The sequence below is a fragment of the Berghia stephanieae genome, chromosome 10 (genome assembly GCF_034508935.2).
Source record: "Berghia stephanieae isolate SIO BIC M18660-M18661 chromosome 10, UCSD_Bste_1.3, whole genome shotgun sequence".
NCBI classification, from domain to species: domain Eukaryota; kingdom Metazoa; phylum Mollusca; class Gastropoda; order Nudibranchia; family Aeolidiidae; genus Berghia; species Berghia stephanieae.
In genome coordinates, this window is record NC_088369.1 from 23,919,486 (window position 1) to 23,944,490 (window position 25,005).

The following is a 25,005-nucleotide window of genomic DNA, read 5'->3' on the forward strand; positions in this document are numbered from 1 at the left end:
GGGGAAGCAGTCAAACGTATATCGTATTTGTTTTGAGAGATGATACTTTTTCCTTTTTAAATCATCTCTCTGCTGTATACTGTTATTGTCTTTGTTTTCAATATATTAAAAAAAATATTTGAGTGCATTTCTCTAAGTATGATCCTGCGTTTATGTCTGGATAAGACTAAGACTTATAGGTGACGGTAAGCTCTTGGAATCTTAGAATCTATCTCTGTTCCCGATTTGAACCAGCTTACTTTGAATTGTAAATCAAAAATTTTTTAATGACTATCCCATTTTCTTCGTTTTTACTGGTGCTGATATGACCTAAATTTGTTGCAAGCGGCGTAAATTCCCTAAAAACAAAAACAAACAATCAAAAGATAAAAAGACAAACAATATTTCAAAATCACCAATTTCCAAATATTTATTTTTACTCTCAACAACTATACAAGTATACCTACACAAGTATCCAAGTATAAAAATAATATTACGAATCACAGACTTTTTCACCAATGAAGAAATAATATAATACATTATCTTGGTCACATAACAACAAAATCTGACCCACTACCTCAAACTGATGTTCTGTGTCGGAGTGATATTCAATATAAAAATTGATTTTATTGTCAAAAATACTAAACGCACACAAAAAGTCCAATTTCCATGTTTTATTTAATAGACAAAATGAATATAACAGCTTAAATAAAAAAAACAACAAAATAGCAAACATGAAACGTTTATAATTCCTAGAGAACATCAGAAAAGGATTCGCATAAACCTTCCCCCCCCCCCTCCCATTTTCTAGGCATGTGACTCATCCATAACTTGGACTTGCTAATTGTTATATGATATAATATAATATACATTTATAGCATTTAAAAATATAAATAAGAGATGAGTGGACGGAATGTTGAAAATCCAAATTTATGGAAAATTCAAAGATAAATCATAAATTTTTAAAAATTGTAATATCGCCTAACAGGCATCATGTCTCGTTCTACATGTTAGGTGTTGCTGTTGGTCAGGGACCCTTTGTAAAGCGCTTTTTTTGGTGCACTTTTAGTGGATATTGCGCTATATAAATGCTCACTTTAAAAAAAAATAAAAATTCTAAATGACAACTGTCTGAGAGAAATTTTTAAAAAGTCCCTCAGAGACTTCAATAGCCCATGAAGCTCAAGTTTATCCGTTTCTATAACGTCAAACAGACAATAGAAATTGCTTGCTGTCCTTTGGATAGGACGCCAGTCTGTCACAAAGTACTTTCTGTCAGATCTAACAGACCTATCCATTCAATACTGGGTGGACAGGGGATCTGGAAAAGGTCTCGGGATCTAACTCAGTCCCTTTGCATCTACCAATAGAGCTATCGGGTCCTCTCCCCACCCTCCTTGAAAGAAATTAACCATTCACTTACATATATATAAAAATAAAATATAAATTGCCCCCCGCCCCCCCTTTCACCCCCCCCCCCCAAAAAAAAAAAAAAAAAACAACAAAAAAACAAATAACATTTTAAAACAACAAAAAATTGGAATTAAAATAATGAGTTTCTTCAAATGTCTTGACATTTCATTAGAGCACGAGTCTATCGTCTTCTAGTAAAGTTGGTGCCGACTCTCCATAGCCTCCTCCCATGGTGTTGGCGCCTGTGGTCGACCCAATGTTGAAAATCTGGATGAAATAAGAGAAAGAGTGAGCCTGAGCCTTCGAAATTAACAAAAATTGACTATTTCCGACCTGCCTAGTTCTACGAAAAATATGTAGAATTACGAACTTTTTGGCTCCAGCTACAGAGTTGCATTCGCCTCTTTGACTCAGTGAATCTTGTTGAAAAGAAAAATTTAGTTCCTTAGATCCTATATTCAGGACTTTGGTACATTTATGTATCATAGTGATGGCAAATTATTGATTTGTGAATCTATTTATAGTGACTTTTTCATTTTTTCCCTTGGAAACTACGAATTTTTTAAATTTCAAGTAGGCAGCTCTGCTCTTTATTTCTTTCCTTGGGTACCTAGTTTAGTTGTGACGATTTAATGCCTATATTTATTCTTCATTAGGATAAGCATGGTAATAATAAATAAAATAAATAAAATAAATTCCCTTTATTCATCCCACAGGGGAAATTTATCTCTAGGGTCTATTTGGGTGAGGTGACTTGCTCAAGACCACACAGCGCAGTGGTGGATGATCAAACTCAGTACCTTTCGGGTACGAAGCAAAGCCTGTGCTGCTGAGCCACGCTTCCCCCAACTCGGTAGCATGTCTGACCAGTAATCAGGAGATCTGAGTTTGGATCCCCAGTCAAGCTAGCTGATTTTTTTAGGCAATACTAACAGCTAGAAGCCGTGGATTGTAAAAAGTAATGAACAAATATGAAAATAACAGCTTCAAAAACAAAAGAACAAAATACCGAACACGGAACATTTCAGGCTTTAAACTGTTCTTCAGCCAACAACAAAAAAAACAATAAAGACATAAATACATTACTAAATTTCAGATAGATGACATTCATTTAGCATCCCTGCCCAATTTTTGTATTTACTTTGTTAGAAATTTTTTTTTTAGAAAATCATTCTTTGTTGATGAGTGGTCATCATACACATAAAAATTAAAGCTTACCTCTTCAAAGTAATGAATAGAAATGAATATAACAAGAAAGAACAAAATACCAATCACAGAACGTTTTGGGCTAAAACCTTTCTTCAGACATCAACAAAAAAAAACCCAATGAAAACATAAATACGTTACTAAAAAAAAACCCAGATCAACGACAGATAAATATTTGTCACATCCGTTCTGTATCAAGATCTTGGAATGTAAACAAAAGGGAAGCCGTTCTCTGAATTACTAAGTAGTGCCAAATTGAGCGGAATATTACATACTTATCCATGGCTTGTGCTTGTATGCACGTTGTCTATCATCATTTGCCTCCACCACGATCTGTCCTCTGCCTCCCTCATGTACTCAGAGTTTTTAGGGATGTTGCTGGTTGAACCTCAAACTAGTCAGGGACGTCAACCTCTCCGACCACAAGCTATTTTTCCTTCTATTTAGCCACTCAGTGTGAGGCTTCCAATGTGCCCTCGTCGCCACACATTGACCAAGAAAGCCTGTTTGCCTTTTTCTGATGGTTTTCACATTTTGCATGGGTTTCTCTATTCTATGCAAAACTTATTCGTTTGTTATTCTATCTGACCATATGTTTAGCAGTCTTCTGTACAATCACATTTTGACATTCCTTATCTAGAGTCCAGGTTTCACAGGAGAGATGAGGGAACGTAAGTTTGGATCACCTTAAGTTTCATGTTTAATTTAATAGTTGTAGCAGAGATTACTGGTTTTAGATTGTGGAAGGCGTTTTTAGCGATTGTAATTATTTGTATTATTTCAACAAAATCTCTAGTGTAGTTTGTGATGGCTGCACCCAGATATTTAAACTTTTTAACTTGTTTGAAAGTTTTCCCTTTGCTGGTGAGGCAAAAAGATAGATCTTGGAGCAGAATATTAAACAACGCATAAAATTTGGTACGTAAAAATTTTTTAAAAAAATAAATAAATACACATGTTCCGTGTTTGGCGTGTTTGGTATTTTGTTATTTTTTGAGGCTGTTTTATTCATTTTAGCTTACCTGTTGTAAACAATGGCGTTTACAATCAACAATGCGTTCCAGGTCCCTCCACATCTTCATCTGTTTCATGTTGGGTTCATGATTCTCTCTCACCATCTTCTGTCGTTCCCTCAGCCCTCGGCTCAGGTTCTCTTGCTCTTGAATCTTTTTACTGTAAATCTCTCTGAAATGATTAAAATCAAAGAAATAAAAATACATGACACAGACAAAATTAAAAAAAAAAATTAAGGCTCTCACATCTATGAATAAAACTAGTCCTTCAAAGCCATTTGGCCCATGGAGCTGGAGATTATCTTAATTTCTATAATGTGACACGAACAATAGCAGTTATTTGCTACCATTTGGATAGGATTCTAGTCACAAAGTACTTTCCACCAAATCTAACAGATCTAGCTACCCAATCACTGCTGGGTGGACAGCGGGGTCCGAAAAAAATAATCTTGACTGCACCTGGGATCGATCCAGTCCCTTTGTTTATTAAGGGAGTGCTCTACCAACTGAGATATCAGAAACATCCATAGCTATAAATAAAACCACTCTAAACAGCTCTCTGTAGCGTGAAACATACAGTGCTAATTTACTGCCTGCAATCCTTTGGACAAGTGTAAAGTCTATCAGTATTTCCTGCCAGATCCGACAGATCTAGCTACCTCGTTTTTGTAAGTTCAATCCGACAGTGGAATCAGACAAAAGTAAAAATGGGAAACCTCGCCTCAACCCTAATCTACAAACTGATCCCCTCGTTTTGAGATAAGTGCTCTTACAATTGAGCTATCAGAACCTCTTGAGACAGACAAGCCTATCTTTTTTTTTTTAAATTTTAGTTTTATTAGTTATTTTATTTATTTATTTATTTATTAATTTATTTATAGCTATAAACGATTACTAAAAGCATGTTATCCCTTTATTATTATAATTGTTAGAATAATTTGTTCAGAGAGATGTTATGACTATTGGCCAAAGGCCTAAAATAAACTCTCTTGATATTGATATGATAATTGGTTCTCTATGGAAACTAACATTTTGCTGATTAAAGGATGAAATAAAAAAAAACAAACAAACAAACAACAAAAAAACCCAAAAAACCAACAAAAACCCCCAACAAAATGTGCGCATTTAGAAAGTGCAATATCCATTAAACATGCTCAAAGTGCTTTACAAGGGGTTTCTAGCCAACATCAACACTCAGGACAAGGATGAGGAGACATGACACTAGTGAGGCGATATTAAATTATTTTTCTTCCCACAGAGATAATGCTGTTACCAGCCGGGTACTCATTTTACACTTGAGTATGGTGAGAGAATGTGAGTAAAGAGCCTATTTCAAGGACTCAACTATGTGCTGCTCAGAGAGGGACTCAAACCCAATACCTTCCAATCCAAAGCGAGTGTCATACCACAAGACCACATAACCACACAGTTATAGAAAGTGAGGCTATGTGATATAGTGGATTGGAAGGTCCTGGGTTTGAGCCCTGCTCATATTCTCTCATCGTACTCAGATGCAAAATGAGTGTCTGGCCATTACCAGCGTTGTCTCTGTCCGAAATATTGTAATATCGCCTGACAGGAGTCATGTCTTGTCCTACATCTTAATGTTAAGTGTTGCTGTTGGTTAGGGACCCCATGAAAAGCACTTTGAGCATATTTAGTGGATATTGCGCTATATAAAAGCTCAATTAAATTGAGATTTATGAATAATTAAATCTCAATTAATTACGGATAAGCTTGAAGGTTGATTACCTGAATGTTTTCTTCTTTTCCTGAGGGTCAGACGACACGTAGGCCTTCATCTCAGAATCGACACGTGTTTGTTGTACTTGTAACACCTATATGGGGAGGTGGTGACACATCAAATGTTATATTTACATTGATATGGTGTGTTACATGTTATATTGTTAATATCAACAGTAATAGATGATTATGCTGTGTCCGTCAATTAATTGGAAGAAGAAGAAGAAGAAGAAGATGTGTTTTATGGACACCAGACAAAAAAGAAAAATTAAAAAAAAAAAAAGATGAATTAATCAAACAACAAAACAAAAACAACTAACCTACCAAAAATACATTAAAAAAACAAAAGAAAATCTTTCTTTAAAAGCCACAGACAATCAGCTAAACATCGCTCATCCCCCGGGCGATGACGACAGCAACAAAAATTACAATAAATGATAAACATGTAGAGAAAGGATTGTCTGTGTAGTTACCACTAGGATCAGCACACTCACTTCCTAACATGGCAGAGGAGACTGGACCCAGACCCCACTGATGCATTTACCTGGTAGTGAAAGGTAGTGTTGCCAGGTTGGCAGATTTTTATCATCGCATACAGGGGGGGGGGGGGGGGAAGGCCTGACGAATGGCGGCTTTCTTCTTTTTTCTCCCTAAAGTGATTTTTAGGAGCACCTATTGTGAGTGTACTGTTGGCCTAGATCTATATTACACAACCTAATTCAGATTAACCGAAGCTGAAAACAATATCCGACAGTCTAACTCCCGCCCAAACAAAATCGAAACTCCGAATCTTCTTGCCTTTAAAAATGAAACAGTTGTAAATAGGTGAGTAGCGTTTAGTAACATAATTTTTATTCTGAGTCAATACACTATTGTTGATTATAAGTGTTTTAAACCAAATGGCGGATTTTGGGCCAATGTCGTAGGTGAATTAGAATAAAGTTGGCGGATTTCTGGCATAAAGTTGGCAGGACTTTTGCAAAGGCACCTGGCAACACTGGTGAAAGGGGAAGTGGGTCTCTTTGGATCAGGTGGGTGAAAGGAAAAGAACTGGCCACCCTACCACATTCTGTGTCATTGATCCAGAACATGGTGTAACCAAAGGTCTGTACAGATATATATGGAGCTTGCTTTTCTAAAACCTTTAGTCCTTCACAGGTGTTAGGCCCATGAAGCCGGAGTTTATCCAAGTTTATATAGAGTGAAACAAAAATGAGCAATTACTTGCTATCCCAGTTTATACAGAGTGAAATGGAAATTAGCAAATGCTTGCTACATTTGGATAGGATGCTAGTCTATTGCAGAGTACTTTCCACCAGATCTAAAAGGCCCAGTTCCCCATTCACTTTCCGATGAACTTGGGGGTCAGAAAAAAAAATTCCCCTTCACCCGGGATTGATTTCAGTCCCTTTGTGAGTGAAGCAAGTACTTTACCAACTGAGCAATTGGGACCCCCTGCTCGATTTACTTTTAATTTTAAAGAGTGAACTCTAAGCAGACTGGAAAGACAGAAAAAAAATTGTAGTGAAACTTAATGTAGAAGAGTGGAGTTTATCTATTTATAATAATAATAATAATAATAATAATAATAATAATAATAATAATAATAATAATAATAATAATAATAATACTAATAATAATAATACTAATAATAATAATACTAATAATAATAATAATAATAATAATAATAATAATAATAATAATAATAATAATAATAAAAAAGTAGTCCTTCAGAGCCATTAGGCCCATGGAGCCGGAGTTTATGCCCGGTTTCTATAGCGTGAAATGGACAATAACAATTGCTTGCTATCCTTTGGATATGGTTTCCCTTCAGAAGTGTACAACAAACATGACCATTTATTGAGCACATTTCATGCGTTCACCTTGCTTAAACCCGCTATGCAATGCCTCATTTCTGGACAGACTGCTTTTAAATAATTCTTTTAATAATATTTGAACATAAGAATAGAAATCAGACATATCACATCAAATGAAAATGCAAACAATATTGCAGCTATGTAGTCTAGTGATATGACACTCGCTTTTGGATTGTAAGGTCCAGGCTTCGAGTCCCACTCTAAGCGGTGCATAGTTGAGTCCTTGGAAAGGCTCTTTACTCCCATTCTCTCACCCTATTCAGGTGTAAAACGAGAACCTGGCTGTTAACAGCATTGTCTATGCTTGAAAAAAATTTGTAAAATCACCTAACAGGCACCATCACTCATCCTACATGTTAAGTGTTGCCGTTGGCTAGGGACCCCTTCTAAAGCGCTTCAAGCACACTTCATGGATAATTGCGCTATACAAAAGCTCAAATTTTAATCTCTCCATGTTAATCTATTGCTGTACCTTGATCATACAGTTGAGGTAATGGTAACGAGATTCTTCTGCCTTGCATTCTTCTTTGTAACCTTTGACCTCTTGATCCAACTTGCTCATGTTTGACTCAAAGCCAGCCTGTTGCCTCTCGTAAACTTGTTTCTTGTTTTCATATTCAGGTGAAAGTTCCTGAAAAAGACATTTTCAGAAAAATGAAGCTTTGAGTGATGAGAAATGTTAGAACTGTCAAATAAATTTTTAACACAGGAAGCTAACATGTGCTGCCCTGATATCAGCTCTCATAATGATAATAATAATAATAATAATAATAATAATAATAATAATAATAATAATAATACTGCTACTACTACAAATACTACTACTACTACTACTACTACTACTACTACTACTACTACTACTACTACTACTACTACTACTAATAATAATAATAATAATAATAATAATAATAAAAGAAGAAGAAGAAGAAGAAGAAGAAGAAGAAGAAGAAGAAGAAGAAGAAGAAGAAGAAGAAGAAGAAGAAGAAGAAGAAGAAGCTCCCCTCAGAAGCTAGCAAGACAAAAAAACAAACAAAGAAAACCAAAACACACACACACAGCACCCCCTCCCTCCCCCGCCAAAGAAAACAAACCAAAAGAACAAAAAAAACAAAACAAACAAACAAAAAAATCCTTAAAAAGCAAACAAACCACCATGATTTTTTTTTATTAAAAAAAAATAAATCAAAACTCATTGTTTTGCTTTCACTGCATTCTAACAGGATCAGAATTTAAAAATTAAAAAAAAAAAGTAAGTTACTTCACGGGCAAAATCTAATTTCAAATGCCCTTACCTGCACCCTTTCCCTGAGGGGTCTGATCTCTCTCAGCACGGGTGCCAGGGTGTTCCGTCTGTCGGCGATTTCAGAATGCAGTCTCCTGACCATCTCCGACATGTCGTCCAGCGTTCGTCCTTTCATCTCATCAAGCTCACTCTTCATGCTCGACACTTTCTCCAGCTCCTCTTGCGTTTCCCTGTAACCTGCCACACCTTTCTTGCGCTCAACGACACCCTGAAAGTTTAAAGTTTTAGATCATTCATGCTATGCATTAAGTTAAAAAACTCACAATATCACCAGCTGGATATAACATACCAACACACAAAGCAATAATAATAATAATATATACTTTATTCATCCAAAAAAATGGAAATTCATTTACTACTACGTGGCATGCATGAAAATGTATAAACACAAAGTTGAGAATCTATGGCGACAATGTATACATATATAAATGCAATTGCACAAAAATGTAAAAATTAAATATACAACCAAGAACCAATAGCAACACTTTATATATTAATTTGATAATGTTTATAACCTTAAACGTTTATAGTCTGATTAATTTAATGAGAACTACTCATAAAAATGTCTGGCTAAAAACAATAACAATGATCTGAGTGACGTAAATCTCGTTCTGTATATGATCAATAAATCCATTAACATTTTCAAAAATGCAATGATCTTTATTCATGTAAAAATGATGATCTTTCTTTGATTTTTATCAAATAGCATATAAATTTTAAAGTTCTAATTCAAAATGTAATAATATAATGAATGAGTGTCATTTAAAAAAGATATTTAGAGCTTGACAGAATGTTAAATAGTAAGAAAGAAAAAAAGCGAAAAAGAGGAAGAGGAAAAAAAAGGAGAAGAAGGAGAAGAAGAAGAAGAAGAAGAAGAAGAAGAAGAAGAAGAAGAAGAAGAAGAAGAAGAAGAAGGAGGAGGAGGGGAAGGGGAAGGGGGAGGCAGAAGAGGAAGAGGAGGAGGATGAGATGAGGAGGAGGAGATGGCGGGGAAGAAGAAGAAAAAGGAGAAGAAGAAGAAGCAGAAGAAGAAGACGAAGAAGAAGAAGAAGAAAAGAAGAAGAAGAAGAAGAAGAAGAAGAAGAAGAAGAGAAGAAGAAGAAGAAGAAGAAGAAGAAGAAGAAGACGAAGAAGAAGAAGAAGAAGAAGAAGAAGAAGAAGAAGAAGAAGAAGATGAAGAAAATGAAGAAAAAATCAAAAACAAAAAAAATAAAAATGAAATAAAATTCCCTTTATTCCCAAGGGAAAGTTTTGTCTGGAATTACCCAAGCAGCACCACAAAGTGAGCTTGGGTGAGGTGACCTGCTAAAGGTTACACAGCAATGCCGGTAGCCAAACTCAGTACTTTTCAGGTATGAATAAAAAACCATACCACTGAGCAACACCGACCCCAGCATCAGCAAAACTAGAAAAGTAAAATGTTTAAACAATAAAACTTACCAACTGCCGGTTGACGTGGTCATTTCTCTGATGGAGAATTTCCTCTGTACGTGTGAGAACTCCATTCTCAGCTCTCAGCTCGGCCAGCTCCGCTCTCTTCTTCTTGTACAGAGTACTCTTGCCTCTGAGTCTATTGACATATCGTTTGAACTGGAAAAAAAGTACAAATGAAAGGAATTAAAATCTATTGAAATTATTTAAACTATTTCTTTTTAAATTATCTAATAGAAAACAATGACGATAATAATAATAACAATAATAATAATAATAATAATAATAATAATCATAATAATCATAATAATGATGATGATGATAAATAATAATAATAATAATAATAATAATAATAATAATAATAATAATAATAATAATAATAATAATAATAATAATAATAATAATGACAGCAATGATAAATGATTAAAATTATCAACAACCTCTTTTACCCAGGCCATTTCCCATCCCCTCTCTCACCTCTTCCCCCTTTAGAACTTCAGCCCCCTCTGATGTGGAGACGACCTCTCTTTTCTGCTCCAGTTCCTGTGTGAGGTGATTGAACTCGTCTCGAGTGGTCCTAAGATTTTCTGCTGCTGCCTCTTTCTTGTGGGAAATTATTCCAGCCTAATAAAAAGATTAATAAGAAAAAAAAAAAAGAAGGAAAAACAAAAGAGATTAAATTTTTAAAAGTAGAAGAACAAGTCAGAAAACAAAACAAAAATAAACGGGGAAGGGCGGGGGGTAATAAACCCGAGTATTTTGGAGCGAACCGACCAAAAAAAAAAAAAAATGACAGTGGAATCCGCATGAAGTTATCACTTTTAAAGTCAACTTCTGCTTAAAATCAACAAATCTTGTTGGTCCCAAATGTTCTGTTCTATACATCTACATAAGCGTGTTCCATAGATAATGGATCAAGTCAACCAATCTTGTTGGTCCCAAATGTTCTGTTCTATACATCTACATAAGCGTGTTCCATAGATAATGGATCAAGTCAACCAATCTTGTTGGTCCCAAATGTTCTGTTCTATACATCTACATAAGCGTGTTCCATAGATAATGGATCAAGTCAACCAGACCGTCTGGTCTGGCGGTATTGGCTTTATCACAATTTTACTGTAATATCTATGTAATTATGGGGCAGCATGGGTCAACAGTACAGTCTCTGCTTTGTACCATGAAAGGTACAGAGTTTGATCACCCACCGATGCATTAAGTGATCTTGAGCAAGTCACCTCACCCTAGCTCAATTAGCAGTGCTGCACTGCGGCTGATGCCCGGGTTATTACAGTCTTCCCTTGGAATACACCCTAGAGACAAATTTCCATTATGAGATGAATAAAGGGAATTTAAAAAAAACAAAACTTTATTATCTCGATAATCTCAATACGATCGACGACCACATATATGAAACTAATAGATAACCAACCAACCTGTTGTCTGAAGAGAGAGAGTTTGTCATCTGCTGGCTCCCCACTCCTCATCCTCTTCTCTATCAGTTGATTCACTTCTGCATTGAGGTCAGTGATCTAATGGGGTAGAGAAGAAAAAAAAAAAATAGATTTTTATTGTCCATAAATATAGCAATTTGTCATTTAGTGACACTTGTTATAACGTAATATAATTATAATATTCAACAAATTTATTTCACTTCTATCTATCTATCTATCTCTATCTATCTCTCTTCCTCTCTTTCTCTAATGCACGTGCACATAAAATCATAGACAGATGCAATTTGTTTTCAATTTATTGCATTTGTGGTAATCTGACATTAAATACTGTATCATCATTATCAATTAGTCAATCCATCAAACAATAGATAAATCATCAGTCAATCAATTTATCAGTCAGTCCTTGAAATATTCAACATTTTAATGGCTGATAGAACGATAATTGATTCGTACTTGTTAGTTTTATAATTTAATCTGACAAAACCTTCTCTTGAATGGTAAAAGACTGAATTCATTAATGGTATTAATTTTAAAAAAATTGTTGATGATTGCGAATGCTTTCTTTCCATTGCTTTTTAATGCATTCTTTCTATGTTTTGCTGCCTCTTTGATAGATTTTGACATTTTTTTATTTATCTCTAAGTCCGCATCTGCCAAACAAAAAACAACAATATGAAAAAAAATACTTGAGCTATTATATAGTGAAATATCCTCTCAATGCACTCGAAGCGCTTTACAAGGGCTCCCTGACCAACAGCAACATGTAGAACAAGACATGATGCTTATTAGGTGATATTACAATTTTTCAAAAAAAAGGAAAGATTATGAACAAGGAAGAAAAAAAAAAAAAGAAAAAAAAAATTAGAATGAAAAAAAAAAAATAGGAAGAAAGAAAAAAAAGGAAAGAATATGAACGATGAAGAAAAAAAAAAGAAGAGAAAAAAAGAAAAAAAATTGGAAAGAAAAAGAAAAAGGAAAAAAAAAGGATAAGAATGAGAAAAAAAAACAAAAACAAAAGAAAAAGAAAAAAAATTTTCTCGTAAAAATGATTTTTTTTTAAATTTAAAAGACTTTAAAAAAATTTACTTAAAAAATTAAAACATTTACCTGTTTGCGCAACTCTTCCAGATCGGAGTGTCCCATGGCTGGAACAGAGACAACCTTTTGTAGGTTTTGTATCATTTTGCGTCGTTGCTGGATGTCTTTGGGCAGTTGTTCCTTGACGATGTAGCCATTGGCTCTATTTTCCTGCTCCAATTTGGCGATGAGAGCTGCAATTTAAAAACAAAAATTATTTTCTTTTAGATCATGAAGAAACTTTCTTTCGTTTTTAGTAAAAAAATTCAATGACAAATTCGAAAACAAGAAAAACTTGGTGTTAAACATCATGAAGTCATGTTCAGTTCAGTTCAAGTGTTTATTTTAGACCATTGGCCAATAAACAATAACATCTCATCTATCTGAACAAATTATTCTAACAATTAATTATAGCAAAAGAATAACTTTCTTTTAGCAGTCATTTATGGTTAAGAAAGCAAAAAAATAATGATGATGATGATGATAATAATAATAATAATAATAATAATAATAATAATAATAAGAATAAGAATAATAATACAATAATAATAATAATAATAATAATAATAATAATAATAATAATAATAATAATAACAACAACAACAATAATATTAACAATAATCATAATAAAAAATATAATAATAATAAAATAATGTAAAAATATAATAAAATTCCCTTTATTCATCCCAAAGGGGAAATTTGTCTCTAGGGTCTATTCCAAGGGAAGACTAAAATAACTCAGGTAATCACCAGCGTGCTGTGTGGCCTTGAGCACCTCGTCCTAACTTACTTAGCGGCTGACACCTGGGTTATTCCAGTCTTCCCTTGGAATAGAACCTTAAGACAAATTTTCCCATGGGGAAAAAAGGGACTTTTATTTATCTAATATATTTAGATGTGACCAAAAGATAAACATAAAATAATATTTTTAAAAATACACTTACATTAAGCAAAAGATAAATAAATAAATAAATTAATTAATGAAAAAGATAAATAATTCAAAAATAAATATAAAAATGACAATTACAATCAGCTGTGGCGCCAGTGCTGGACTGTCTGCTGTCTCTAAGCTGAGCCTCTAGACGTTTGATTCTCTGATCCAAGTGTTGAACCTGGGAAGGCACACAGAATGTTTATACAGGTAAAAAATTATTATTTATTTATTATTTTTATTTTACTTCAGAAATATCTCATCAATAAAAGAAATGAATGATGATGATATAACAAATGATAATGATGATCACTGATGTTGATGATGATGATGATGATGACGATGATGATGGTAATGATGATGGTATGGAGATGATGATGACTGCGATGATGATGATGATGATGATGAAATGGGAGTAATAAACATAGAGAGGCGATTCACCAGATTGTTTAAAGTAGTCAAAAGTTTGGGAGTAGTCAATGATATGAATATGGCTGCCCTGTCTCTATGGACGCTTGCTGTGAACGTGTGTGTGTGTTACTACTAGTATGTCAGTGTGTTTTTAGTATCCAGATAGTAATTTGTTTCCATAAATCTCTGTCCAGTGCAAGTGTTCTTATTCTTAGCTTTTGAATGGCATCATGTGTGTTAAGCTACTGAGGCAATTGGATGTTTCCTTGTGTTGTTGAAATCAGTTCTTCGGTTGTTATTTCTAGTGTCACTGTTAAATTAAGGAGCAGGCACCATTGAAAGATCAAAAAACTGAACAAGTGTGTATGAAAGGTGTCAGACAAAGCAAGAAAGAAAAATACAAGAAAAAAACATACTAAAAAATCAGTAGTCTACCTCGACTGGGGATCGACCTTCAAATTACCGGTAATCAGAAGGTCTGAGGTTCGATCCCCAGTTGAGGTAGACTGATTTTTTTGGAATATTTTTTTTCTTGTATTTTTCTTTCTTGCTTTGTCTGGCACCTTTCATACACACTTGTTCAGTTCTCTAATGGCAATGGTATATTAAAGTGATAAAGCAAGGAGCAGGCACAGGTGAAAGTTAAAAGTTTAGAAAAGTTCCATTTTGTTTATCTACATTGAAAACATTGGAAACAGGGACTAGTATGGGATAAAAAATATGAATAGGTGTGCCTATGTAGAGAACAGTAGGGCCTGCCTGAAGCCTGGGATCGTGAAAATACTAATGAAAGAGTGAAAATGGAGAGCCTTCGGATGGGAACAATACAGACAATGGACGTTTCAGGTACAAACCCTTCGTCAGCACAATAAACAAATTAACATGGAAAACAAATAAAATATAATGCAATATAGATTTACAGACGATACAAGTTAAATTGCATTTTAGTTTATTTGTTTTCCACGTTAATCAGTTTATTGTTGTGCTGACGAAGGGTTTGTACCCGAAACATCCATTGGCTGTATTAATCCCATCCGAAGCGTTTCAATTTTCACTCTTTTGTTAATAAGTGTGCCAGAAACAGTGCCGGAGAACGCAAGAAAGAAAAATACAAGAAAAAAAAAAATCATCCCAAAAGATCAGCCTCCTGAGTACCAACCAGAGGGTTCAACAACTTACGGCTGTGGCTTGTTCTTGTTTCTGTGCAGCAAGCCTCTTTTCTCTGTCCCTCTCAACGCGCAGGTTCTTGGCAACTGTCATCATCTTCTGGGAGTTGGGATGTTGCTCCACCTTGAAAAGAGTTGATGAAATAATTCACTAATTGACTGTTCATTCTTGTTTTTTTTTTTCTTTAAATAAAATTAGTTAATTAATTAATTTCATATATTGCCTTGGTTTATTATTGATTTTACCCTACGTATACATATTATCAGGTGTGATAACTGAACACAATTATGGGCTTGACTTGAGAGTATGTATGTCCATTACAACAATGAGGCCATAACAATTTGAGTTATCAGACCTGCATATGACTACACATCCATTTTACCTGTTTTGATTTTATAAATGGAAATTCTATGTTAATGTTCGATTTACATTGGCAAGTGCCTTAAAATAAAACCTTTGAAAAAATTTTTAAAATCTAAAATGTGTATACATTGTTGACTAAAAATAGGTGGGCGAGTGAAAAGGACATTGTGATCTGATGCGTGTAATGCAAGTTACGCGTCTGCCGTTTTTATCTTTATCTGGTTTTGTACTGCATGGGTGCAAAACAAGGCATATTTGTTTTAAAAAATCAAGCATAACTATTCTTTAGCTACAAAATTACAAAAAAAACCCCACAAATTATTGAACAACTTTTACTACAATACTCGTCAATACCAAAAGTTAGGTACTCATTCATACTTAAATTAAAAACAAAAAAGTTTTTTAAAAAGTAGTCCTCCAGACTCTCCATGGAGATGGAATTTATCTGTTTCTGAAGCATGAAATAGACAATAGCAATTGCTTCTTGTTACCTTTTGGATAGGAGGCTAGTCAGAGCACTTTCCACCAGTTCTGTCAGTGTGAAGTGAGTGCTCTACCAACTGAACTATCGTGACCCCCACCAAAGGTTATTAGGGTATATATCTTAAAATCCCCTTAAACCAGACACAGCACCTGGGTCTTTGCTGGTTAAACCATACATCCAATTTTCACTAATTCTCAACATCACTTGAATTTGACGCATATCACGGTGCTTTGTTATCGAAGCTAAACATGGTTATTTTTTAATTCATTCTTAACTGAAATAAAAATATTTGTCAAATACAGAAATATTTTTATTAAAAAAGTAGTCCTTCAATAAAAATCTTTTTGCTTTGTAAAATATTTGGAGTGATATCATTTTAAAAATATAGATTTGATTGCATACCTTCCTTCGAAGACGCTCAATGCGTTTAATCAGCTGCTCCTTTTCCTCCTCCATATTTGTGATGTCTTTACGGATCTCGACAGTGTTGAAACCAGAATTCTTCAGCTGTTCGGAATTTTTGTGCAACTCTTTGAATTGGTCCATGAGCTCTTCATACTGAAATTGGAGGGAAAAACAATAATACTGTGCCTGTAATAAATCTCGACATCCAAATTAGGGCTACCAATAATATTTATACAACATCATCCTCTTAAAAAAACTAAAAAAAAACTGAATAAGTGTGTCTGAAAGGTGCCAGACAAAGCAAGAAAGAAAAATACAAGAAAAAAACCATCCCAAAAAATCAGTCGCCCTGTTAGACGATATTATTATTATTTTTTCAACAGAGACAATACTGTTAAGGACAAGGTACTAATTTTACACCTAAGTACAGTGCGAGAATGTGAGTAAAGAGCCTTTTCCAAGGACTCAACTATGCGCCAAGTGAGGCCCAAACTCAGGACCTTGCATCTGAAAGCGAATGTTATACCATAGCCGCACTTCTCACACTTCTGGTCTCTCAATTCTCCCCAAACCGGCGTACAGGGCACACAGCCAACCTCCAAGACCAACCAAACACATCAGTTTAGTCTTTATAGCTGATAACACTCGATCTAGAATCTAGAAAGCTTACTATAACCCTCTCCTTACCACCTGCAGCAAAATCGTCACATTTGTTACAATATACATTTGTTCTTATTCAGATTTATCTTATACATCAGCACAAACTTTGAAGAAAGATTTTGTTTAATTAATAAGAACATACAGTTGCTTTGTAGAGAGCTTGTTTGAGTTTAAAAAATCAATTTTTCTGCTGGGTAAGCCCGCCATTTTGGGAAAATACTGAAAATGATCGGTAAGGGGAGAGTTAAGTAAGTAACCCCATAACTGTCTCACTTTGTGCCATGGAATAACTTACCTGAGTGTAAATGTTGCTGACTTCTTCTTCTTGCATGATCTCTGCTGGAACATCAATTTTGACAAGGAATTTAGCCAAGTAAGCCCTCTTTTGGAGGTCTGGAACTTTCTGCAGAAGCCATTCCAGGATAGGATAAACAATTGGCTTTTCTCCTTGCACGATCCCAGCACGGAATTCACTCCTAATTTGGTGGAGAAAATTTTAAAAGTTCATCACTGACATTGCAACATGAATAATTCGAGAATAAGATGACATTATATTAAACTATATGTTATCTTATAGTGATGTCAAGATATTACATTGGGACAATCATGTTTTTTTACAAGAGGAAAAAAAAAAAAAAAAAGAAAAGTAGTCCTTCAAAGCCATTAGACCCATGGATCCGGAGTTTATCCTGGTTTCTATGGCATGAAATGGACAATAGCAATTGCTTGATACCCTTTAGATATAATGCTAGTCTACTGCAAAGTACTTTCCACCAGATCTAACAGACCCAGCTACTCAATCACTGCTGGGTGGATAAGGGGGTCAAAAAAAATAAAAAATCTCGACTTCACCCGAGATCAGTCTCTGCCCATTTGGGTGTGAAGCGAATGCTCTACCTACTGAGCTATCGGCATATTTTACACCAATTTTTTTCTTCTTCCAATTTTGCTTTTTAAAAAACCAAAAAAACTGCTTATTTACAATCCCATGTTGAGTTATATACTTTTAATGTTAATGTTAATTTAAGAATAACTTCAAAATATAAAATGCTTCAAACTATTAAGTTAATAAGTAGATCCGGAGAACATTTTGGGTAAAAGCTGAAAAGCTTTATTTGACTGTTACATAAAATTCCGATAAAATAATATCCCAAACACAATTAAATAATAATTTTTAAAAATAAAAAAACCCCCAGAGAAACGAGTGAAAAAAGGGATTCTCACATGTTAATCTGGTCAGGTGGTTTGTACTTGAGAACCCGCAGCAAAGTAAATATCCTGACTGCCGTCTGCTCAGGTGCTTCCTCTCTGAGGTCAATTTTTTGCTGCGATGGAATTTGAAAAGAATCATGGAAGGAAACATGTTGAAATCAATCATTCTAGAGCCTACGCATTTTAATCAATTCTAAAACCTGACATTATTGAACAATGCCTTCAATCAGACAGAATTACATCTTTTGACAGAAATAAAATGTGGCACCTCCTCCCTTTCTCTCTCTCTCTCTCTCTCTCACACACACACACACACACACACACACACACACACACACACACTTATGTCCCTCTCTCCCGATGTGGACTTATTTGCAGGTCTGATAACCCAAATTGTTACGGTATCATTGTTATATTGGAAATGTTCTCAAACCAACACAACATATTGTCCATTTCAACAATTTAAAATCAAGCCCGTAATATGTTGAGTCGTCAGGCCTGCAAATATGTGCACCTAACTCTCACTTCAATTAAAATTATGTCAATGTGGATTATAGACATTCAAAATTTTAAAATATTGAATTTAAAGTAAAAATGACCAGAATTTCAACTTTTTGTGATGATCTATTTACCATATAAAACACTGGATACATCGATTCACATTATTTATTTAACATCAAATTAATATATAAAGTGATGCTATTGGTTCTTGGTTGTATATTTTACATTTTTGTGCATTTGCATAAATATATGTATACATTGTCGCCATAGATTCTCAACTTTGTGTTTATACATTTTTATGCATGCCACGTCTGTAAACGAATTTCCATTTCTTTGGATGAATAAAGTATATATTGTTGTTATTATTATTATTATTATTATTATTATTATTATTATTATTATTATTATTATTATTATTATTATTATTATTATAATCAAGCATAATTTGATTTCAAACTTTATTTTCAGAGTCTGGTTTAGCCTAAAAAATACAAAGTTGAGATAGCAGAATAGTAACCCGCTAAAAGAGTATAGACTATTACTATTATCATTATTATTATTATTATTATTGTTATTATTATTATTTTATTATTATTATTATTATTATTATTATTATTATTATTATTATTATTATTATTACTATTATTATTATTATTATTATTATTATTATTATTTATTATCATTATTATCATCATTATTAATATGATGATGATGATGATGATGATGATGATGATGATGATGATGATGATGATGATGATGATGATGATAATTCAACAAATCATCGTCAGTAAAATTGGTATACCTTTGGATCAATAATAGCCAAGACATCATTGAGAACTTGTAAGAGTTGCAATGGCTCCAGCGAGTCAAAGGATATCAAATTGTATGACTTGTTGAAGGGATCTTTGTTCAGTTCCTGAACAATGAATTTCATTTGTTCACTAAGACTCATTTTCGGTTTATTTTACAGACACCTGGAATTAAAAGAGAGAAAAATGTAGAACATGAGCCAATATAATATCAGTCTTGGATTTATTCAATATAAAGACAATGAAAGAACCTTACCTGCCTAATAGTATTGATAGATACATTTATTTACTTGTAGACAGCCAGCTCTGACTCTGACTCTGATGCGTGACTGTGACAAAACCCAAGTCTTGAACTTCGGAGGAGATAAAAGAAAACAAAAACAAAACACACAAACATCTAACAAAAACAAACCAAACCGAAACAAAACGAAAAAAGGTGCATAACTGGACAAACAAGACCAGATTCTCGTTTAGATTTATTGAGACCTCGGGACCATCATCAACTCAACTCGTCATCTGTGCAAGCGATAGACAGACAAACAATTTTTATTTTAATCTGTACAGTCGACTAATGAACCCGTGACACCTACAGAATTATGATTTCATGCATTGAAGACTAAACGCGAATAAATAAGTGGAATGCTGTACTCAAATCCTTACCGGTGAGTCCTCTGTATGAATTGAAAACCTATTGCAATATCAGTGTAGAACTTCAAAATCTTTCAGTTTACAATTGCCATGGAAGTTGAATCGAACCGGAAGTACGATATTAAATTCTTCGGTTGTGTTAAATTCGTACCTTGTATGAATTCTACGAAACAATATATTACACGACTCGTGCTTTCCGCCATTCGTAGACATTATACATTCTTTAAAAATGAAATAATTTAATTTGGATTTTGGAATCAACTGATTAAATTAACTACTTTTAAAAAAGTAGTCCATCAGAGCTATTAACCTCAAGGAATAGGAGTGTTTATCTATAGCGTGAAGCGGACAAAAGCAATTGCTTGGTACCCTCTGGATAGGCCGCTAGCTATTGCAAAATATTTTCCGCCAAGTCAAACCTAGAGGGACACCATAGACTTTCATTAGGGACAAACGAAATGAATAGCTGTAACGAACAACTATCATTAATAAATAACGGATGCATGATAAAGCAAAACAAAAATGACTACTTCCCAAACAAAGAATAATACATTTGACTTTATTCCACTCTAAGATTAAATACTGCAAACAGGACCTTGAGTTGTATAGTGCAATATCTACTAAACGTGCTCAAAACGCTTTACAAATGGGGAGGGGGTGAAGATATGAAAGGGGAGGGTGAGAGTATGAATTTGTTTAATAATTGGTTTGTTTTAATGGACTTGTCCGGGGTTTGTCAAACTTTTTGGCCATTTCGGCGCTCTTATAAAGAGGGTCGTCCCCAGATGACCCCACAGAGACCATGGAGGAGAGGGAGAAGGAACCCGGAGCGTGACATTCATGAAGGCCCAGAAGTGGACGTGGGGGACAGATGTCAAAGATGGAGGCAAACCGTGATGGTTGGAAATCTACTGTTTCGGCCTTATGTGCAACTGAAGCAACAAGAGGATAAGTAAGTAAGTAAGTAATAAGTAAGTAAGTAGGTAAGTAAGTAAGTAATAAGTAAGTAAGTAGGTAAGTAAGTAAATAAGTAAGTAAGTAAGTAAGTAAGTAAGTAAGTAAGTAAGTAAGTCAGTAAGTAAGTAAGTCAGTCAGTCAGTCAGTCAGTAAGTCAGTAAGTAAGTAAGTAGGTAAGTAAGTAAGTAAGTAAGTCAATAAATAAAGGCAGGCCTGCCTAGGACTATGAAAAATTCATAGAATTACGAATTTTTGACTCCAGCTAGAGAGCTGCATTCGCCTCTTTGACTCAATTAATCTTGTTGAAAAGGAAAATTTAGTTCTTTAGATCCTATATAAGACTTTGGTGCATTTGTGGATCATAGTGATGGCAAATAATTGATTTATAACGCTATTTATAATGATTTTTCATTTTTTTCCCCTTGGAAAATACGACTTTTTAACATTTCAAGTTGGCAGCTCTAGGAAAGAGGAAAATGCTTGGATCGTCAAATTCAAACAAGTTATAAACGCAGACCATTTAGAGCGATGTCTTTGGGGGGGGGGGGAGGGGGGGAAGATTAAATAGCGCCTTATTGGCTGCATATCTCATTCTGAATGTTCAGTTATTGAATTATAGGCGCTATTTAATCTCCCCCCCCCCCCAAAGACATCGCTCTAAATGGTCTGCGTTTATAACTTGTTTGATTTTGTTTTAAGGGTTTTGCGGCGCTTGCAACACATTTAGGTCATATAAGCGCCGGTAAAAAAAAAAAAAGAAGAATATGGGATGGTAAAAAGTTCTAGAATTACAATTAAAGCACCCAAATAAACGCAAGACAAAGGGGAATTGGTTCAAATAGGAAACAGATGTACATTCGAAAAACACACTATCAAAGTACTTAGTTTGAGAATACTTAAATTATGTCTCATCCAGACACAAGCACTGATCCGCAAGGGGAGGTCCAAATTATTTTTTAACATTTTAAATCCCAAAAGTCATCATCATCATCATCATCATCATCATCGTCATCATAGTCCTCATCATCATCATCATCATCATCATCATCATCATCATCATCATCGTCATAGTCCTCATCATCATGATAGTCCTCATCATCATCATCATCATCATCATACTCCTCCTCCTCCTCCTCCTCATAATCATCATCACAGTCGTCATCATCATCATCGTCATCTTCATCATCATCATCATCATCATCATCATCATCATCATCATCATCATCATTATCATCATTATCATCATCATCATCATCCATCATCATCATCATCATCATCATCATCACATCATCATCATCCATTTCTCCTCCTCTTCATCATCATCATCATCATCATCATCATCATCATCATCATCATCATCATCAACAACATCATCAAATCATGACAACAAACAAACAAACAAACAAACAAACAAACAAACAAACAAACAAACAAACAAACAAACAAACACACAAACCCAGAATATGGTGACAAAATGTTTATTAAACGTTGGTCCATCTTTATACATTGTAAGGCATATTCATAATATTATTGGAAATACAAGGAATATAAAAGTACATTTAATTTAACCAGTTAGCTTCGTACTTCTGGAAAAACACGTATTTTAACATTTGGCCAGAAAACTCGTCCTTCAAATATCGATCGATTTAAATTATCCTCATATTGGCAAAATCTCTCAAAACGGGAACTTGATGGAAGACTCCGAAATCTCAGGTTTGAGAGTTTTTGCAAAGATGAGGGTCATTTAAATCGATCGATATTTGAAGGACGAGTTTTTCTCGCCAAATTTTTATATATGTTTTTTTTTCTCTCCAGAGAACGACAGTTAACTGGCTAAACACAACGTTCAGTTATTTCTTTTGACAGCTTTAAAATGAACACTGTTCTATCTTCATGAGATAGAATTTTTTGATAACAAAGAATCATTCCAAAAATTATGTTCAGTTTGTTTCTAAGGGTTTTACGGCGTTTGTAACACATTTAGGTCATGTCAGCGCCAGTAAAAAGGAAGAAAATTGGAGAGTAAAACCATTAAAGATGTACAATTAAAGGACTCGAGGAAAAAGTAAGACAAAGGGGAATTAGTTTAAATAGGGAACAGATGTAGATTCCAAGAGCACACTACCCGTGTACTTAGTTTGAGATTACCTAAATTATTTTTCACCCAGACACCTGCACAAAATCCCACTAAGAGAAATACACTCAAATGTTTACAAATCACATGTTTAAGATATATATATAAAATAACAGTACATAAAAGAGATATTATTTACAAGAAAAAAAATCACCTCCCAAAACTATAACTATACATTAAACTGTTTCCCTTCCAGCCAAGGACTCCGACCAGGGTAAGGACAAACCTTTAGTAATCTCACTCTAAGGCAAAGACAGAAAGCAATTGGAAAACAGATACAGGGGGGAAAGAAGACACAGCAAGTACCTCCCTACCCACTATGGGAGGTCGGGAACCCCACCCAGATACAGGGGGAAAGAAGACACAGCAAGTACCTCCCTGCCCACTATGGGAGGTCGGGAACCCCATCCAGGTTCCAAAAATTAAATTTAAAATACTCGTACAAACAATAGAAGTTATGAACATTTTAATAAAGATTATCACAATAAATCAAAGAAATGTATTTCTTAAAAAAAGGGGAATAACATGGAGTTGGGAATGATTGCATTTGAATTATATTCTTACACCAACGTTCACATATTTTGCAGGTCTGGTAACCGAACACAATTATTATAGGCTTGATTTAACATTGTTCTCATGGACAATCTTTTGCGTTGAATTGAGAGAATTTTCATTACAACAATGAATGAGCTCAAAACTTCGCCCTACACTATAAAGTATGAAATTACAACTGTTTGGTTTGTAAACCCATGGATAAACAAAACAAAATAAAAACAAAAACAAAAACAAAACAAAACAAACCAAAAAAAAAAAAAAAACTCACAAAAAAACCCCCTAACCTCCCACCCCCCCCCCCCCCCCCGCGATGTAAAAAACACAAAACAACCCCACAACAAACAAAACAAATAAAACCCCCCAAAAAGACCAACAAAACCAAAAAACCAAACTAAAACAAACAACATACGCAAACAAAACAAATCAACAATAATAAAACAAACAACCCAAAAAAATATTATAACAAACACAAAAACAAACAAACAAAATCCCAACAATAAACAAACAAAGATAGAATATCAAAATATGATATGAGAATTCCCGATGAAATTATGTACTTTTGCACTTGATGATGATGATGATGATGATGATGATGATGATGATGATGATGATGATGATGATGATGATGATGATGATGATGACGAATATGACGATGATGATGACGAATATGACGATGATGATGATGATGATAATGATGATGGTGATGATGATGATGATGATGATGATGATGATGGGGCAGCGTGGTGGCTCAGCGGTACGGTCTTTACTTCGTACCCGAAAGATATCGAGTTCGAAAATAACAATAATATAATAATAATAATAATAATAATAATAATAATAATAATAATAATAATAATAATAATAATAATAATAATAATAATAATAATAATAATAATAATAATAATAATATAACCTATACACGATTTCCATTCTACATGAAACATTGTGATGCGCAAGGCAAGAAGCATTGATGAAAAATACAAATACATATGCCAATATTTATGAAGTATAAATTATTATTATGAAGATTGAGTATTCTCGTCACTGTCAAGTGTTCTCTCTCTCTCTCTCTCTCTCTCTCTCGCTCTCTCTCTCTCTCTCTCTCTTTCTTTCTTTCTCTCTGTGTCGATCATATCAAATGATGAAGAGGTAGGGTGATGACGATGATGATGATGATGATGATGTTGTTGTTACTGATGATGATGATGATGATGATGATGATGATGATGATGATGATGATGATGATGATGATGACGATGGCGATTATGTTGATGA

At 34.2% G+C, this 25,005-nt stretch overlaps 1 protein-coding gene across 1 annotated transcript; it reads right to left on the minus strand.

Moving 5' to 3' along the window:
* Positions 1-383: 383 nt before the first annotated feature.
* Positions 384-20,199, minus strand: LOC144980855 (intraflagellar transport protein 81 homolog). The gene is made up of 16 exons (XM_078928719.1): positions 20,097-20,199; positions 19,430-19,601; positions 18,139-18,239; positions 17,210-17,390; positions 16,252-16,407; positions 15,015-15,125; positions 13,521-13,605; positions 12,524-12,687; positions 11,399-11,494; positions 10,443-10,589; positions 9,975-10,124; positions 8,524-8,742; positions 7,704-7,862; positions 5,364-5,449; positions 3,621-3,783; positions 384-1,659 (listed from the first exon to the last, which is right to left on the minus strand). Exons 2-16 carry the CDS (start codon positions 19,577-19,579, stop codon positions 1,561-1,563), a joined length of 2,067 nt encoding a protein of 688 aa, XP_078784845.1. The 5' UTR covers positions 19,580-19,601; positions 20,097-20,199; the 3' UTR covers positions 384-1,560.
* Between the last annotated feature and the right edge of the window lie 4,806 nt (positions 20,200-25,005).

Coding starts and splice junctions, on each gene's coding strand:
- LOC144980855 (XM_078928719.1), bottom strand. CDS start 19,579: ATGAGTCTTAGTGAACAAATGAAATTCATTGTTCAGGAACTGAACAAA. Junction 18,240..19,429: donor TGGCTATTATTGATCCAAAG/GTATACCAATTT, acceptor ATTCCATCGCAG/CAAAAAATTGACCTCAGAGA. Junction 11,495..12,523: donor TGGAAGAGTTGCGCAAACAG/GTAAATGTTTTA, acceptor CTACCCCATTAG/ATCACTGACCTCAATGCAGA.